Raw genomic sequence first — 18,001 nt, 5'->3', positions numbered from 1 at the left:
ACACGGCAGTGCCGCCCGCCCGCCGCCAGGGGGCAGAGCCGCCGCGGTCCGGGCCCGCGCTGCCCTCACGGCGCCTCGTCAGCGAGCGTGAGGCGGGCGGGGTTGATGGCGGCAGCGCCGCTGAGGCACCCGCGGCCTGGGGACAGATCCCTTTCATCTTCTTACACTGCTCCATTGCGGTTTTCTCCACTAGGACGAGCAGCAAAGAGTGAGTGGGKTTGGGGTCCAAGAAAGAAGATCAGATCATTTCAGAAGGAGGAGTGAGAGAGCGAATAAACAACTTCACAGCTCTTTTTCACTTAGAAAGGGGGGTATCTGTAGCATAGGCAAGGYTCTGGCCCACATGCTTCACCAGCGCAGGCGGTGGCAAGTTTCAGGACCAGAACAGCCATCAGTAAATTCCAGCACAGCAAGTTATRTTTTCCTTTGATTAAGAGATCGGGTGCAAAGGGCCAGCCACCAGTCAATTTGGGGGAAAAAAATCCACAGAAACGAAAGGGAATTGAAGCAATCCATTTCTTTTGAACATAAGGGTGAGGTGGCACAAATGTCATCCAAATTGCTGAGTATCTCAGTATTGCCTGTGTTACGCTCACAGGTCAAAAGCAGTGTGAAGGCAATGAGAATATCCTACTGCCAGGGCATCTGGGCTGTGTCAGAAAGACTTGCTGCTCTCTGCTTTCTTTGAGCTAAATGAAAATTCAGTAAGTTGTGGAATTAAATGCTTCATCCTCCTCCCTCACAAGCTTTTGGAGGTGACAGATGTTTCCTCAGGGCCTGTTATTTTAGACACCTCCATGATTTATATATCTCTGCAAGCCTGGTGGGTGGAATTGGATGTCACAGACAAGCTGAAAATAACTTGTATATGCTCATATACTGACTTTGATATCTAAAACTCCAAATGTAATCACATGATCTGTGCCTGGCAGATGTATCAAGATGTACAGATGGAGCAATGATGGGTTAAAAGTGAAGTTGAAATGTTCAGTGGAGAGCATGGCAAGGCCTCTGCAGTAACGTTGTACACAGCAGAACCACTGTGGCTTAGCCCTCATGATTGTTTTGCTAAGATAGGYAGTTGAATACAGATAAAAAATTGTATTTAGAACAACGTGCAGTTCATTGTGGGATCGTAGAACTGGACAGACTGCCTTTGGTCTCTGCATGAGAGGTTCAGAAGATGCCTGTAAAGGCGGTTGCAGAGCTCCATTTGGATGTGTAGGTCCTTCTCACTAGACGCCGTACTTGGGGGAATTCTGCTGTGGGACCTTGGAGTGTCAAGCTGTTAACACCTGGTCAAGTATTTTGAGATAGCCTGTTGGAAGAGGCAGACAAATAAATATGCTACAATCACACATGCCCAGCATTCCAAAAATCTGGTAAGTGGCATGTGTATGGCACATAGGSATGTACTGGACTGAAAGCCCAGTGTCAAGACTAAGATGTAAGGGAATGTTCTCAAGTGAACCTCTCGGAAGTGGAGGTTTCTGCTTCCCACCATGTGTGGAGCCCAGGGATTTTCACCCAGCCGCTTATTAAATTTTCCCCTGAGTGCTGCYTGGCTTCCTTTGGGTACAGCTCAGAACAAGCATTCTCTGGGAGATGATAATATTTTCCAAGGCTGGGCCATTCATCCATGCCCGCCTCTAGAGAATATGGAGAAGCTGTGCAGAAAGGGCTTGGGCACACTTGTCCACACCCTGTAGCCCGCAGTAGACATTCACAGCCTGCCAAGGTAAACTGCGTGAGCAGTGCGCCTGATTCACAGCCAGGTCTGCAGCAAAAGCAGTGAGTGAAGAGTGGCAGAAATTTAACTCCTTGGGAGGGACTGAAGACAGAACTCGCAGCAAACAACCCAAACTCTTGGCAGAAGTATCTCACAGGTATTCCTGCCAGAGTTTCTGCTGTAACACGTCATCTCTGCATTTAAAGTCTTTTTTGTTTTGGGAGGACTTTTTTGTTGGGTTTGGGGGGGTTCCCTCAAAATTCACCTCCAGGCATTTGTTGTCACTTACCTGAGCGCTTCCCAAACGCTGGGCTTAAACTTACTGCTGTCTCTAGTCCCTTTTGATCACCAATATGTGATGACTCAGATCTGGAGCCTAACACAGTGCTGTCACTCAGGAATTGTTCAAGCTACCTGTTTAATTCCTCAGAGATTTTCTGGATTCAGCATGTGCTCCTTTCCCTTTTGTCAAGTGCTCCTTTCTCTTTTGTCAAGGACACATGACTTCCACTTTTCCCCTGCATCTTCCAACTTCCCGGTCCCCATGATTGTTTGCTATTCCTTTTCCTTCTTTTGAGTCTCTCTGCCAGTCTCTCTGCCATGAAGAGTCACACAAATACTTTGGGATGTATGGTGGAGGTGACGGGGGATGTTATTTCTGCTCTCAGAGGTCCCTTTAGAAAAAATGTATTCTTTTAAAACCCACAAGACAAAAGGGTTTAATTTTTAAGCTATGAACAAATAATTTGTTCACAGTCAAAATATTTGTGGTGATAATGGTGCTGTGTCCTGAGGGAATTAATTCAGTTATCACTTTCCTGCTCCCAGCTACCTCAGTCCAGTGATGTCCCATATTATATCCCAATCCAAGACTCATGGCCTCACTCTTGCAGGAGGAAAATGCTGCATCTTTAGAAAACTTGGGTGAAATTTTAAGTGGCACAGCAGGAGTAGAACCCAAGGTCTTCTGCTGGTTTACTCTTACCCAAGGCAATTTACACCTTTCTGTCCAAAACTCTGGATGCTGTCGGTGGGATAAGTAGTATAAAATTGCTATTCTGTCTAGGATGATGTGAGTTCTGTTTGCCCTTGCAATGTCTTGATGTCTGTGTGTCCATATGGGAGTGTGGTAGCAGCTCCCCTTATTGTCAGCCTATGACTGTAGTGGAAAAAATAACGTAGAAATATCATGTAGTTGTTTATTTTTTAATTGTGTTGTGTGGTTTTTTTWAAAGGCCTCCCAGTTCTCCTATACTCATTGCAGTCCAGGAAATGTTGTGTTTATTAAGCACTGTGTAAATTTGCAGCTCTCTATAAATGTAAAATCAATAGCAATGATAACAGCAGCAAAGTGCTCAGTCCAGCCCCAGTAATAACCCAAGAGTGCTAATTTCTTGATAAGGTCACTTGCTTCACATAGGCACCTCCTCTCTATGTGAAAACATAGGGTGCAGCACAKAAGATATTTGTGTTCCCTGACAAGACAGGAGACTCTGAAAACATGTAATTTGCAACAGGTGGAAATTCCTCTTCCCTTCCAGGTTCCCTTTAGACCTGGTTTAGGATTCCCAGGTGGCTTACTGCCATTCAACTGGTCTCTCTCATGACCTTCCCAAGGAGTTCTCTGGTAGACCTGAGAAGCCAAGATAAATCCATTCCCTCCTCCCTGCCCTCCTCGACAGTGGGCTTCGTGTTATCTTGCTCTGTGGTGGGTCTGTAGTCACCTTTGGGCTTTTTCTTTGCCATACTGCTGCAGCAAATCCAATCCATCTGCACAACAGTTCCCTTCTATTTTCTTCTTCCCTGACCTCTGTGTGCTAACACATCCCTAAGTCCAGTGATCGGCACARAAGAATCCTCTTTAAGCCCCTATCCCAAAGGCAGCAACTCCTGCTATTTAATAAAAATCATACAGTAATAATCACCAGAGGGCTGGCAGGGACTTCAGGAGGTCTCTGAAGCTATTCCCCCCTCTCCAAGGTGGAGTCACCCAGGAGCAGAGCGTGACGGTATTAAATGCTTCCAGCGAGTGGATACCGCAGCCTCCCCAGCAGCCCCCTGTGGCCCTGGAGACCGTTCTGGAGAAAAAGCACTTTCTTGAGCATGGCACAAATCCTTCCACCTGAAAATAAGGCTGATAATTACTTGTTCTTCTTCTGGTGGATCTGGAGTAGAACTGATCACTGTCTGCTTTACAGAACCTTTATATAATAACAAAACAGCTTTTAGAGTAACTGAGAAAGAGGCGTTTGCTCACTTGCAAAGTCAGGAAATTCCCTGCCAATGGACATTCTTTGTCGGGAATCCTTTGCCAGCATAGGCTGAGCACTAAGCCCCACAATCTGCATTTTCCTTTTGAATGACTCCCACAAAATAAACCAAATATCACATCCAAGGAGATTTATTACATCCCTTCCAAGGGCGAAGCATTCCTCAGCTACATTCCACTTCTGTCTTTTGTGCTTAGGAAAGGGGAAAAAAATCGCTGTGATGCCTCTGGATCCCACCCCTCCAGGRCTTCTGTCGTTAATAAAGTCGAGCAGCTGGAGCCAGATTTGTCAGGCTAGTCCTGAATGGCTGGCTCGCTCCTGCTGCAAGAGCAGCACCATCAGAGCAGCGCTAGGATTCCTGCTTCTGCTGGAAGACTATTAAGTCGTGGCACCACGTTTCCTTCGTAAAACCACCTTTTGTTGTTCCCAGTGACACCCTATCCCCGTGGCAGCAGCTTGCCAGAGTGGATTTTCTCGCTTCCTAGCTGCTTTGCTTTCTCCTGCCTCTGCATGATGCAAGAGTTTGCAATGCTTTTCGGGAGCTCAGATGTGCTCTCAGAGACTCTGCTTGAAGCAATTGCTCTCTCCAGGCTTTGCAGTGAAGCTTTTATCCAGATGTGTAAATGAAGGTATGCATAGAGGGAGGGCAAGAAGGTGAAACCTCTGTTGTGTTATCTGAGCTTAATTAAGTTTCCTCCCTAGGCAGTTGCTAATTGATTGACCCCAGGACTGTAAAAGGGAGCAAATTTACCAGAGCTCATTAAAAGAGCAGAATTTGGATTTTTTATTTTTTTTTTTTTATTTATAGATGAATACCTTTGACTAACATCTTGCTGACRGATATTCATGAAACAAACTCTATCCAGCAAATGTTGGTAGGTGGATTTGGCTTTTTAAACCCAAATGAGAGGAGTGGTGAGTACACGGATGCCTGTTCATCATCACTGTGTCCTTTGCCAGCATTTGTAGCCATCACTTAACTGGAGCTCTGATACTGCTTTCTGCCCCAGCCAAGGCTGTGCTAACCAGTCTGTCATATCTTCCAGCAGGTATCAGGTTCATTTCAGTTTCACGGGCTTCAAAAGCTTTTCACAAAATTGACAAAAAAAAAACCCCTCCCTAAACCAAAATTCAGTTCACCCACCATAAAATGCAGCCACTGCAGGTGTGGATGAAGCCAKGTGTGCAACAGCACAGGGAAACACCCCAGTGCAATGGTGTAGTAAGTGGAGAAGGAGAAAAGATACGGTGTCCAAGAGGAGCTGCTGAAAGAACAAAGGGAAGAGGATTGTCTTCTCCCAAGCAGCTGGAACATGAACTTTACCAAAAATGCAGAGATTATGTTCAATCTGACAGTGTTCACATCTGTCTTACACAATCRAACTCCCACCCTGAGGCAGGGTCTCAGACATACTCACCCCAGTGACAGTTGCCTTCTTTTCAAATACCTCAGGGCACCATTTGGAKGCCTCGTCTCCAAGTACTACTTTTGGCTTTTTGTTGGTGAGGTTTGACACAATGGGAGCTCATCCTGGTAGGACTGAGACATAGCCAGTGTGCAGAAAAGGCCACAGAAGATAAGGTATACAGAAGGGTATGGAATTTATATGCATACCTGAAGATGTGAAGGTTGAAGGACAGCATTAGGAGCACAAGGCTGGAAGAGCCAGGTGGCAGGCAGCTATTAGAAGGCCAGTTTTCACAACCAGCCCACCAAAAGCTCCTTGTATCACTTGGAACCCGCTCACTGTGGCTCCAGTCAGCCATAAAACCATTTCAGATGGGTTTTAAAGCTATTTGTAGTGTGGAGGGAAAAGCCCTACTGTGCAGAAAATTGAAAAAGTAGCGTGCACACCCTGGATGTGAGATGTTGCAGCATGTTTGACATTTTCCCCGTCAGCCTGTGAGTTGCTTCCCCTTTTTTTCCTTGCAAGGACAGACTGGTGTCCTAGTCCCTCCAGTTCTTCATCCTCAAAGAATATGCTCATCTGTCCTGAAATGACTTTATATATTCTATGAAGGCTTTCAAAAATATGTTAGAATTGTCAGCTGAGCAGCAACATGGACAGATGAYACCTGTCCTACATGTGTTTGTTTCACTGTGAACACATCTCTACCAGTTTGCCTACCCCTGTCCTAGGCTTGTTCATTTCTAGGCCCTTCAGAGCCCTTCTGAGTTGCTTTTCAGTCTTTTCTGTTTGTAAAACGTTTAACATCTTTGAGCATTTACAGGAAAGTTCCAAGTTTCACRCTGCATTTGAAAATTGCTGGTTTGTTGGGTCTCTGTTTTAGGTAGTGATTCCAAKAATAAATCCCTAGTTGTAGCTATGAGGAAGAGGGATTGTTACTGTCTCTGTAGTGAAATGACATTTGTTGACAGGAGGAACTGACCTTCCAGGAGAAGATATTGCTGAGGAAGAGAGGAAGCCAAATSTCTTCTCCTTAGAGCACATGGACTTCCTCCTCCTGAGTGCACCAGTGACCTTCACAACTGTCTCCCCTACTGTTTGCTCTGTCTGCTTCTTTCTCTTTCTTCTTTTCCTCTTTCCCCAACCACACCCACTATTTAACCATTTAGATATAAAAATAAAAAATAAGAAAACCACCCAACCCACTAGACAGAGGGTTTGCTAAAGAAGGGTAATTTTAAAAGTAAGTCTTTGAGGTCAGTGTGTAATTGTACCATTGGGACTATGTGATCTGAGACAAAAATAATCCACTGGGTATCTGGTCAAGAARGAGAGGATGGCAGCCTGCAGAGAGGGAAGAGTGATTTACATGGGATTTACCAGGCAGCAAAAGACCAGACAAAACTACTTGCTGGCAGCAGAATTAATATTTGTGTAGAATACTGCAAAATATTCTGTCTGTGATGGGATCATTACAGCTGCTGTTCAGGTCACAGCTGGGTCTGTGCCAGGCAGGCACTGGGTACTTCCTGGAAATTTAATGGTCTTCCACAGAAATAAAGATATGATGTGAAGTATATTTATATATTAACTAGCTCACGAGGAACATTTCTGGTTTGATGTGGAGTTTAGGGTGCTGAGGTTTCTTAACAGTTTTCCATTTTCAAAACCCTGCTTCAGGTACTTTATGAAAACCTGTTTTCTTCAAAGGGTTCACAGGACTATAAGCCATGCCCTTGGAATAAAGAATGATATTTTCACCCCTATAAATTCCAGTTCCTTTCTTTGCAGTTCCTTCTCAGTTATAAGTGACAGCAGTAAGTTATGTAGGCCATTCATATAAAGTATTTTACCACTTTTTTTGCTAGTGTATTTAGAAGGAAGAAGTGAGCCTGCTAAGTGCCCAACTATCTCTGCTGTCTGCTAGCCCTGCTAGGGGGTAGGAGGACCACACCACAGTGCTTTGTTTTGTTTATCATTCTGGCAGAGACAGTGGCAGCGCCCATCACTTCGAAATAACAATGCTAATTCTCATACCGGGGCAAAACACCACCTTTTTACAGAGAACCATGATTCCTGGCTTCAGAGGTGGCTTTATGAGACCAAGCAGACTTTCATCTCTGTCAGTCCTAAGACTGAGTTACTTTCACAATATCCCAGATAAAAGCACAATAAAAATCAGTTGTATTGTAAAAGAAGTTAAATTTGAGAGGAGGGAGCACTCCTGTATATTTATGCCAGCAGCTGGGGGTATAGAGCTTTACCTGAACTGATGCCACTTGTATTTCCACTCCAAGGTGCCCAGCCATGAGATCTCTGAGATTTCACTGCAGTTCAGTATTTTCCTTCTCAAACCACTGTCTGTGCATGAAAGGATTTATTTTTAATCAGAGGCCAAAGCTGGTTGCAGGGGTCTTTACTTTGTGACCTTCAATTCTGTTTCTAGGAGGAGACAGTGGGTTTCAGTACTTCCCAGAACACATGCCACAGATTCAGGAAGTCTTGCTGCCTCCCCTTTATTTAAGTGCTGGTTACACAGCCCCACCAGGATCCATTGCCGTTGTAAACCACGTTCACGGGATAAGCAATTTAGGGTTTAGAGTCATTGTAGACCAGCCCTGGAGACTTCATGCAATTGTTTTTCATCCCTCTAACACCCACAGTTCTGCTAGATTAAAGTTTCTGCACAACCCAGACACTTTCTGACTTGAATTTGAGTTGGGAAAGACACACAAAACACAGGAATTTGTGTTGTAAATTAGATTTCTCAGATTTCAGTGATTTGTCATGGAAATGTGGCTCAATCTATGCAGTCATAGAAACGTTTCACAAGTTCAAACTCTTCTGATGCTATTAACTTCCCCAGTGTGGCAGGGTGCAGTGACTGTAGGAGGTAAGGTTAATTTCAAATCATCTGTGGTAGAAAAAAAGAGATGGCACCCCACACGGGGAAGCATTAAATCTACAAACTGAGGACTAAGCGAGAAAYCATTCCCCAGTCCTAGAGAACTGTGTGAGAAGACTGGATTCTTGGATCAATTGTTTTGTGCCTCTTTGTGTCCCTGTCCAACAGGGTATATGATGCCTGTTAGTGATGCCTGCCTGATGCAGCTCAGGTCAGTGGGACAGCACTCAAACACTATACCATATGCGTTGTGCTCACCCACAAGCCAAACCAAAACTGTAATTCAGAGTTCAGTCAATGGGGGTGTTCTAAAAATAATAGGATTGAAATCAGTAAATTAGGGTTTCCTAGATTTGCCCACCTATGTTGGAGCCAGGGGGGTGCATTTTCAGCCAAGTTCCCTGCAACTGTGAGAAGTCATCTAGGAGCAGGGAAGGTGAGAAGCTTCCACATTCCCTGGAATTCAGGTGCTCAGGCTTTGAGAAAGCTGATAAATGTTCTGAGATACTTGGAGAAAGAAAGATTTCTGGCAACTCTGTTAGCCCTGTTTGCCACACAAACCAGAATCTCTCATTTCTCTAGTACATCTYTTCCTAGAAAATCTGGCTGCTTTTGGCTTGGATGGGTGGTCTCTTCATGGGTAARAAATTGGCAGGATGGCCAGGCCCAGAGAGTTGTGGTGAATGGAGCTAAATCCAGTTGGCAGCTGGTTGCTAGTGGTGTTCCCCAGTTTTGGGGCTGGTCCTGTTAAATATCTATATTGATGATCCGGACATCGTGATAGAGGGCACCCTCAGTGAATTTGCAGATGACACTAAGTTGTGTGGGAGTGTTGATCTGCTGGAGGGTAGGAAGGCTCTGCAGAGGGATCTGGACAGGGTTAATCAGTGGACTGAATATAACTGCATGAGGTTCAATAAGGCAAAGTTCTGGGTCCTGCACTTGGGTCAAAACAACCCCAGGTAGCTCTACAGGCTTGGAAAACTGCCCAGCAGAAAAGGACCTAGGAGTGCGTGGTCAACWGCAGCTGAACATGATCCAGTGTATGTCCAGGTGGCCAAGAAGGCCTGTAGCATACTGGCCTGTATCAAGAATAGTCAGCAGGACCAGGGCAGTGATCCTCCCCTGTACACAGCACTGGTGAGGCCACACCTCGAGTGCTACATTCAGTTTTGGGCTTCTCACTTTAAAAAGGCCATTGAGGTGCTGAAGCACATCCAGGTGAGGACTGATCTCTTCTATCATGSCTGCAGTGAAAGAACGAGAGGAAATGGCCTTAAGCTGAGACAGAGGAGATTCTGATTAAATATTAGAGAAAAATTTCTCACTGTTAGGGTGGTCTGACATTGAAATATGTTGCCCAGGAAGGTAGTGAAATCACCATCCGTGAAGGTGTTTAAAAGGCATCTGGATCTGTGCTGGATGATATGGTTTAGTGGTTTAAGGGTTATAGTGGTACTGCTGGRTGAACATTTGGACYTGATGATCTTAAAGGTCTCTTCCAACTTTGATGATTCTATGATCATCAGTGGATGGTAGAGATCCGCAGGAGCAGAGCCATGGGCAGGGAGTTCATGAGCACTTCAAAGAGCCTCTTTCTTGGTGATGCTGCCTTTGGCCATGTTTCGTGCTTCATGTTTTGCACTGCTGCTGTRCTCCAGTTCTTGATTAATCAAAAGCTGTGCAGGAAATGGCAGCACCAAAGGGCTGCTCAGTATGCCAAGTAGACACAGGTACAGAGGACCCAGGGACTCTACTGCCTTGCCTTGCCTTGGCTAACCTATCTACCCCAGTCAGCTGCGGAAACTGCATCTCTCCCCACCTCTATTTCCTTGCTGGGCATCTCTCTAGCAAGCATGAGGGATTTATTTGCTCAGTGGGGCTTATGGAAGGCAGCTGATAATTTTWATCTCTTTATTTCAGATCTCATTTTGTGCATGAAGAGCATGCCACACTTGCAGCAGCTGTATGAGACTTGTTGATCCAAGTAGTCCCTTCCCTCTTTTTTTGCAAATTGAGAAAGTCACACTAGGGACAACTTCATTCACCAGGGTAGTTCACCCTCAAAGTAGTTCTTGCTCAGCAAGAGGGCAGTTGGCTGGCCCAGGTGAGCTCTCCTCAGGCTCGGAGAACAGCAAGGCCAGCTCCCAAGAACAACTGCATGCCCAAGTGGTGTGGAGAGTGCCAGTCTCACCCAGCTTTCCTGCATCAGTCCCAGCCCCGTGTACCAGCTGGGCAGGGAGAGGTGGGCAGGGGAGTTCACTATTGAGAGTGACACATCTGTGTGTGCCTGACACCATCAKTTGCCATGGCAATGTGTATTTGAGCCTTAGCTGAGCTGCATCTTCCCTAAAGTTGTGAATTGAGCTTAGATTTATTTGTTTAAAACCAACCATAAAGAATGAYAGAAAGACAAGAGACACATTACAAATCCCCTTGCACAGAACACAGCCAAATGAGTCAGAGGAACTGCAGGCTTTAATCAGCCCACCTGACGTCAAAGCTCTCCATCAGAGGAAAGTGCCGCCTGGAAATGTCAACATGCCCAAATGGAAAGGCCAGAAGGTAAATCTTTTCCTGTGCTCACTCACTGARTAGGAAAGAACAATTAAAATTCAGCCAGTTCCCTAGACACATCTTAATAGCACTCTGATTGAACGCTTTTCTCCTCCCAGTCCTTTCCCACCCCTGCTCTTAGTTGCCTGGGGACAAGGTCTATTGGTTTGAAGGATCTTTCTAATGTAGCATCAAACCCCAGATCCTGCAAGAACAAGGTGTTCTCACCAGCAACARAAAAGTGCTCTGTAGGAAAATGTCCTCTCCCACAAACACTGACTTAACCATGCTATGATAGTGGTTCTCAGTTTCACACATGTGAATGCCCAGGGGTAAAGAGAGCAACTTAGCTATGCCATTTGTCAACAGAAAGTTGGGATGAGGAAGAAAGCAGCAGGAATCAGACATTTTTTTTGTCAKAGGTTGACCTGTGGGCAGGTCAACAGATGCACCACAGCAAGGGGAAATARTCATGGACTGTAACAGATGCATAGCCTACTGAGAAGAAAAACCCTCTTGCATCCTTGCTAACAAAATTCAAACTTTGGGCCCCTGTGATACAGACAGGTGAGAGGGAAGCCTCAGCTTTGAATACAAGAAACCGGTTCTTGAGTGTGTATCTTAAGCTAGGTGTGCAAAAGGGAGAGGGGTCAGTCAAGGACACCTACAGCTTTATCTACCCCTCTGACAAACATCAAGCTAGGAAGTCTAGGGAAACCATCCATTCCCAGCTCCCTGGTGTTTGCTGGGGTGACAAAGGGACACATAGAGACATCAGGGAAAAKAAGCAACAGAGAAGGAGGAAGGAAGGAAGAATGTAAATGCAAACCGCACCACTTAAAAGCAGGGCGGCATTCCAGTTCCTCCAAAGTGCTCCCCRCACCCAGTGCTGTATAGCAGCCAATCTGGTGGGCTTCTGATCATCCCAAATCACTTAACACTTTTCCCCCTTTTATTTTTGTCCAAAATGTGTTTTGCTTTGGTGGCTGGTCCTGGCTATGTGCCTGAGACATTACACTGGGGTTAATTTTCTCTAGGAGATGTCTGTAATGAAGGTTTCTTCCACCATGTTCTCTTTCCCCTGTAGTGAAAGTCTGTAATTACCACTGAGGGGTGAGGCAGATGGCACCAAAACAATGTCATTTGAACGGGGGTGAGATATGCCTGAATTGCTGGGTTGTGCTTTTCTCCTCACAGGATTTCTTGTGGACCTGGACCTTGCTTTTAACCCTTGGGAATACAGGGAACATCATCTCCCCCACACCCCTGACCAGCCTGTGTGTGCTGTATCTGCTTTGTTCTGACCAGGGCAGATTTTGTTGCATATAGCCAAGATGTGACTGTTCAACTTCTCCACTATGCTTCAGGGGTCAAGTGGCACAAATCTGCATGGATTGTCCTCTAGTCATCACGGGGGTAACTGGGAGTTTGGAGCTGACGCTGTACGGCACATACAGTATGTCAGAGGAGAGTTGTTGCCATCTCTTGCCCTGACTCATCCAGTCCTTTCTAGCAGCTCTTCAGCTGCCTCCTGTACCAAAGCCATTTACTTCCTACTTCTTGATGCAAAGTTCCTTCGTGGGGTAAAATTCAGTGTGCAGTTCTTCATCCTTCCTAGTGAAAGATTTCAGTTGTAGGAAATGATAAGGAGCCATAAGGCAATACATCCCCCTAAGAATGACTCTTCAGGTTGTCTCCAGCCCCATGAAGTCTGCCTGGGTCACTTTTGCAAGCAGGTCTTGTAACCATGAAGGCTAAGAGCCCCATAAATAAAAAGTAGTACATAGGAAGCAGAGACAGCCACCCTCTTCTGCTGTCCTGCAACTTCCCATTCACTCAGTGCCTTCAAATGCTAACAAACTGCTGGAAGGAGATGCCCTCATACTGAAGTTAGTCTTCACCCATTCAGCTGAAAGCTGTCTGATTCTCCAGGGAAATTGACAGCCTATGCWCTTTCCGAGGTATAGAGCAGGGAGGGGAGATTGCATGTGACAAGGCAAAGAAACATTCTTAGCCTGCCATGAAGAAGTCAAAAAAWTACAAAGAGATTTTTCCTCCTGTATCAGTTACTTCCAAAGTGGTGAGTTTTCAGTTCTCATCTTTTGTTACAGTATCCATTTTCTATATGGGGGCTTTGCTTTCTGACATACCTAATTCTGCCACCGGCAGCTCAGCCACACTCCCAGGAGGCTAAAAAGGTCCAATGAAGGGATTTTCCTAGGGTCAGGTGTCTTGTATTCAAGGTTTTCCATTTCCTAGATCTTTTCCCCTTTCTTTTCTGTCACTCACTCCTTGTTCACAAAGCTGATTTAAATCTGTCCAAAGGCCCTAAGCGTACCCCAGAAAGAATAATAATTGCAGTGCTGAGCTCTGTGGCTTCCCTTTCATTCCCCACATAGCATTAGGGTGCTCACTGAAACCACAGMATTCATGGATCCTTGCCATATGCAAACATGCAATTAATATGCTCTTCACTTTCCCCTCCACTTCCCAAGCAAAATGGGGGGGGGGGGAAAGAACAAGTTGTGGTGCACATTTCCTTATCMCATGCACACGTGTGTTTCTGTACTTCTCTGCAGTGCTCCAGCATGGCTTATACCTACCTGGATTTGGTGGTCACTGATGAAATGTGTCTCCTTGCAGGCAGACATTTAATTTGACATTCTGTGTAGCTGCACACAAAGGAACACACAGAACATAATTCATTCCCTCTTTCAGTTGTGGCAGCAGATCTATGAAAACTATGGTTTCACAGGTGTTGCCCCCTTCTCTGGTTTGAGCAGGGAGCTGCAAGGCTTGTGATCTCTGTGCTGGCTCCTCTTCCTGTGCCACTGCTGCTTGCTGGCAGTGGGAGCAGGTGTGCTGGGTACCTGGCTGGGAGTGCTCACAGGGGGAGGAAGGAAATGGAAAGTGGCTGAAGGAGGAGGGAGAAGTGTGTGTGCAAGACAGAGTTTAAACCAGCTGCTGGAAGGAAATCAAAAGGGAGACAGATTTCCTGGATGAGGCAGGGCTGTGGATCAGAGGGCAAAAAAAGGCTCCAGCACTGCAAGTCCTTTCTCAAAAGTTACCTTTTGCTAGAGGATGTTTTGCTGTATCGCTCCCTCTCTATCTTAATTTTTTTCCTGGGTTTTTAATTGTCCTCATAAAAAAACTAAATGAAGAAACCACAGAACAAATGTTGGATATGTAACTACTTGTGCCAACACACATAACCTGACTCCTAAGAGCTTGTCTGGGGACTGCAGTAACTCTTCTTTGAACTAGCCTAAAAGTCCCGTTTCCATCCTCATCTTGTTCTCAGTGGGTCTTCAGGACCAGAGGGACCTACAAATGCAGCAGTTGCTCCCTCTGTCTGTGGTGCAAAAAACATTGAGCAAAACCACACCAAAGCAATATATGGAGAAGTAATCAAATCCAGAGAAAAGATGAAGCAAAATAAGGCAGGAGCATTGCAAAGAGTAACTGAAGCACCAAAGTATGGCGCCTGCGTGACTGGTATTCCTATGGATGGAATAGACAGTTTCTGCCACCAGTTCTGGAAGAAGAAACAGGAGAAATGGTATCTTTCAGACTTGAAGTAAAAGCTTGTCTGTGGTGGCAGTACTGAAAAGCCAGTCTGACCCCCAAAGCAATGCAGTTCCAACAGAATGAATCATTCCCATACCGGCCGTCCAGGCAGCAAATRCTAGGCAGATGACTCCTCCTGTAACAACAGAGCCTGCATGCAGCAGACCAAAAATCACCGACATTTCACCCTATGTTCCYCAAGAAACACTCATCCTCAAAGAGTCTGTGAAACCTCCTAGCATGGTCCTGGGTGGGGGAACGAAAAACTTCAGCTTGGCAGGTTGAAGATTGGCTTGGATTGCTGTCCACGTGTTCAAGCGCAGGGCCTGCTTACCTTTTCTTGCATGTCTTGCTCAAAACAGTGCAGGATGAAGGCAGAGTAAATGCAAAGTGCTACGATGAGGCTTGCAGTTCTCACTCCATGGSCATAAAGGCAAGCAGTGGGAGCAGGACCAGGCAGAATGGAGCACAGGAGAATGGGATCCCTTTCTCATGAGAAATTAACTGATTACTTACTTTTCAGCAGTGATAAAATTAGCTTGGTTGCTAATGTACATGTGCAGCATCAAATATGTGTGCATTTGCAGCATCAAATATTATGAGGCCAGGAAGACTTATCTGTTGCCTTGTTTCACTTGTTCACTCTGAACATATTTGATTGCTATTTTAATCTCCTGCTGTATTCAGGTTGCAAATAAAGCAAAGTACAAAATCAGAGAAAATGGGGCTGAAAAGGAATTTGAATGGTCATGTAATTCAGCCCCTGCTCCAAAGTTGCTTCCTGCTCTGCCATATCTATGTCCCAAGAGATGGCTGCAGACCTTGATTTTAAAGATGCTCTAGTAAGGGTGATGCATCATTCAACAGATTGCTTGTGTTGCAAGCATAGCAGTTGCCAGGCTCCTGCTTCAGCAGTGGCACTCAGTCTGCACTTTTTCACCCTTACTGCAGGCACCTACAGCCAGCTGCAGCAGCACATYTGAATTTTTCTGAATTGCAATTGCCTCCCTTCACCTATCAACAATTTACCTGTCTCCAAGTCTCTTCTGGAGCACAGAATTGCTTGCCTGCAGAAATACCTCTCCTTTTTGGYTCCAGAGAGACGGCAGCAATACTCTCTGACCACAGAGGTGACATTTCCATTGCCTTTAGTGAACAGCGCTCCTGTCTGACATAAGCAAAGTGTCCATTTCAAAGCTCCACAMAAGTGCTAGGGATGGGGGTCCCCATCAGAGCTCTCCAAGATGGGACAGAGCAGCATTCCAGTTTAACACTGAAACAGGATATTCATTACAATTCTTCCTTGCCTGCAAAGGTGCAGCAGTGGTAGGCAGAGAAGCTGCATCTGGGCAGTTCTGCAAAAAGCACTGAGTAGAAGCAGGTTTCAGACCAGGCAATTTCTCTTTTTTTCTGAGATCCTTTATTTTTCAGAATGTATTTCACAGCTCCTATGTGACTGTGCCAAAGCATTTTTCCTTCAGAGCACAGACAAACAAGTGAAGTTTCTTTGCTTGACCTTTTCTGGTGACACTGCCACCCATGCTGTGCAAACCGTTGCTGACACCATCTGAGCTTCCTCAGCCTGAGGATAAATAGAGTGTGTGTCCTGAGAAGAGGCTTCCTTGTGTTAGCTTGGGTGAGGCACTGAACCAGAAACTCTTGGTTTCACCAGTGAGTCTTCGTAGTTAAGGAAGCAATATCCATGTTTGGTTAGTGGCAGGCGGTGAAGCTGCCCCTGCTGTGGGTCTGTCGGTTCTCTGTGACCCTAAGCTGTCACTCCATTGCTATGGCAGGACTCAGCCCATCTATTCCTTGCTGCTGAGAACCCTGCTGACTGGGATGTTAAAGGAAAGACATCTTCCCTCTTGCTTGGAGACAGATTTACTTCTTGCTGAAAAGTGTGGACATATTTCTTCTCCCCATCTTACAACGGCAAAGCTTGTTGTGTTTCCCTTTTTAAACCTACTGGCATCCACATTAACAAAGAGTTTTTTTTTGCCATTCAGGAAGTAGGAACAGCATTTCTTTTCTCAGCACAACTCCATCCTGGCTGAATTTATGTATCTGACCTTTTACCCAAAGGCTCTTTACACTTGACTGAAACATTAGGTAAAAGTAAATGTAACTGAAAGAGCTCATTGTGTGTATAAGTATAAAGGCTTTTGTGTGCAGGATGTGGCTGCTTGTGCAACCAGTAGCCAAGGAGCACCTTGGGTTGTGCTGACACCCACGGAGAATGTGAAGCAAGAGCGTGAATGGATGAGTATCTAATGTCCAGTTCAAGMACAGGCTCCAGCCAGCTTTGAATCAGCACTTCTTTGCCAGGACCCTCACAGCTGGAAACTTCCAGCCACTTTTCCTCCAGGAGAGATGCACTGCTGTCTTTGGGGTTTTTTTCTCCAGATGTCTGTGACCAAGAAAGTCCCTTCTTGGAGCTTGGACTCCAGTCTGTTCTCTGTGGAGCCAGGAAAGCAGGGACAGATTAATAAAACATCAGGGCTTCTTCAACGGGATTATTATAAGTGGTTTTCCTGAGTGTTGGTTGGAGTAATGATCAGAGAGGACAGGGATCCATAATCCTATTTATCTGAAACCATATAATCTTTCGGAAGCTCTTTAATGGTGCCCAACTCTTTAATTACAGAGCAGCCACATGGGCTGCTGCAGCCAGGCCTACCTGCAAGCCCGCTGGCGGGCAGCGGGGGCAATGGGACCTCCCTGCCGGCTGCCCTCGAGGATCCGACCCCGCGGCATGCACATCTTTCCCGGCGCTGCTGCCCGAGGGATGCAGAGGAGCCGCTAAAGCCGGCCGGTCGGTAGCTGAAAGGAGCGTTTGTTCAGTTCGTCAAACTGACACGGCTCTGCCGGGGACCAGCAGCACCCTCGGGTCCCTGCGCAGCGCCGGGAGGAACGGTGGCGCCCCGGGGAGCCCCGGGAAGCCCCGGGAAGCCGCCCGCCTCGCCCCCCTGCGGCGGTGCGGGGCCTGCCCGGGAGGCGGGGGCGCTGCCTGGAGGGGTGTCTGCGTGGGAAGTCCCGCCTCGGCGGCTCCCGGAGAGCGGTGGGGGCGTGCCGCGGCCGCCCGCCGGCCCCTCGGCAGCGGGGCACTGACAGCCGCCCCGAGCGGCACCGGCGCGGCACTCCGCTCCCGTGCCCGCCCGGCGGGGCGACAGCGACCGCCGGGGGGCGGGCGGGAGCGTGCGGCCGCAGTGAGCCCGGCCGGCCGAGCGCGAGGGGCGACCGAGCCCCGGCGCCGCGGGCACCATGGACAGTATCCTAGAGCCCTTCCCCGCCGAGCGGCTCTTCCCTGCCGCCGGCACCGGCTTCCTCGACTTCGGCGACTTCAGCGAGGCGGACTTCCTCAGCAATGTGGTAAGGGACCACCAGCAGAGCACCCCCGCTCCGGCGGGCCGGCTCCGGCAGCGGGGACGGGACATGCTGGCAGGCTCTCCTCGGTGTCCGCCCTGCCCCGGGGTGACCCGGAGATGCAGGTACCCGGGTGTCTGCCGTCGCACATTGTCAGCGCCCCTGTGGAGCGGCCTTGACGCGGTTTCCCCGAGGAGACCCC

The 18,001-nt window shown here is 47.0% G+C and overlaps 1 protein-coding gene across 5 annotated transcripts in view; it reads left to right on the top strand.

Moving 5' to 3' along the window:
• Window positions 1–120: 120 nt before the first annotated feature.
• Window positions 121–18,001, top strand: part of CREB3L1 (cAMP responsive element binding protein 3 like 1) — a 62,179-nt gene continuing 44,298 nt past the window's right edge. For 3 of the 5 annotated variants that reach the window (XM_057365165.1, XM_057365176.1, XM_057365158.1), the window contains exon 1: window positions 17,616–17,805. In XM_057365165.1, the coding sequence (XP_057221148.1) occupies window positions 17,698–17,805 (108 nt within the window). In that variant the 5' untranslated portion in view covers window positions 17,616–17,697. Of the gene's footprint in view, window positions 209–4,807; window positions 4,875–17,615; window positions 17,806–18,001 lie in introns of those variants that run through there. The other 2 variants (XM_057365187.1, XM_057365196.1) reach the window with 2 other exon arrangements.

The sequence above is a fragment of the Malurus melanocephalus genome, unplaced genomic scaffold (genome assembly GCF_030028575.1).
Source record: "Malurus melanocephalus ecotype Western Australia unplaced genomic scaffold, MMel_1.1 scaffold_2, whole genome shotgun sequence".
Lineage (NCBI taxonomy): Eukaryota > Metazoa > Chordata > Aves > Passeriformes > Maluridae > Malurus > Malurus melanocephalus.
This window is presented reverse-complemented; position numbering and strand designations above follow the sequence as displayed.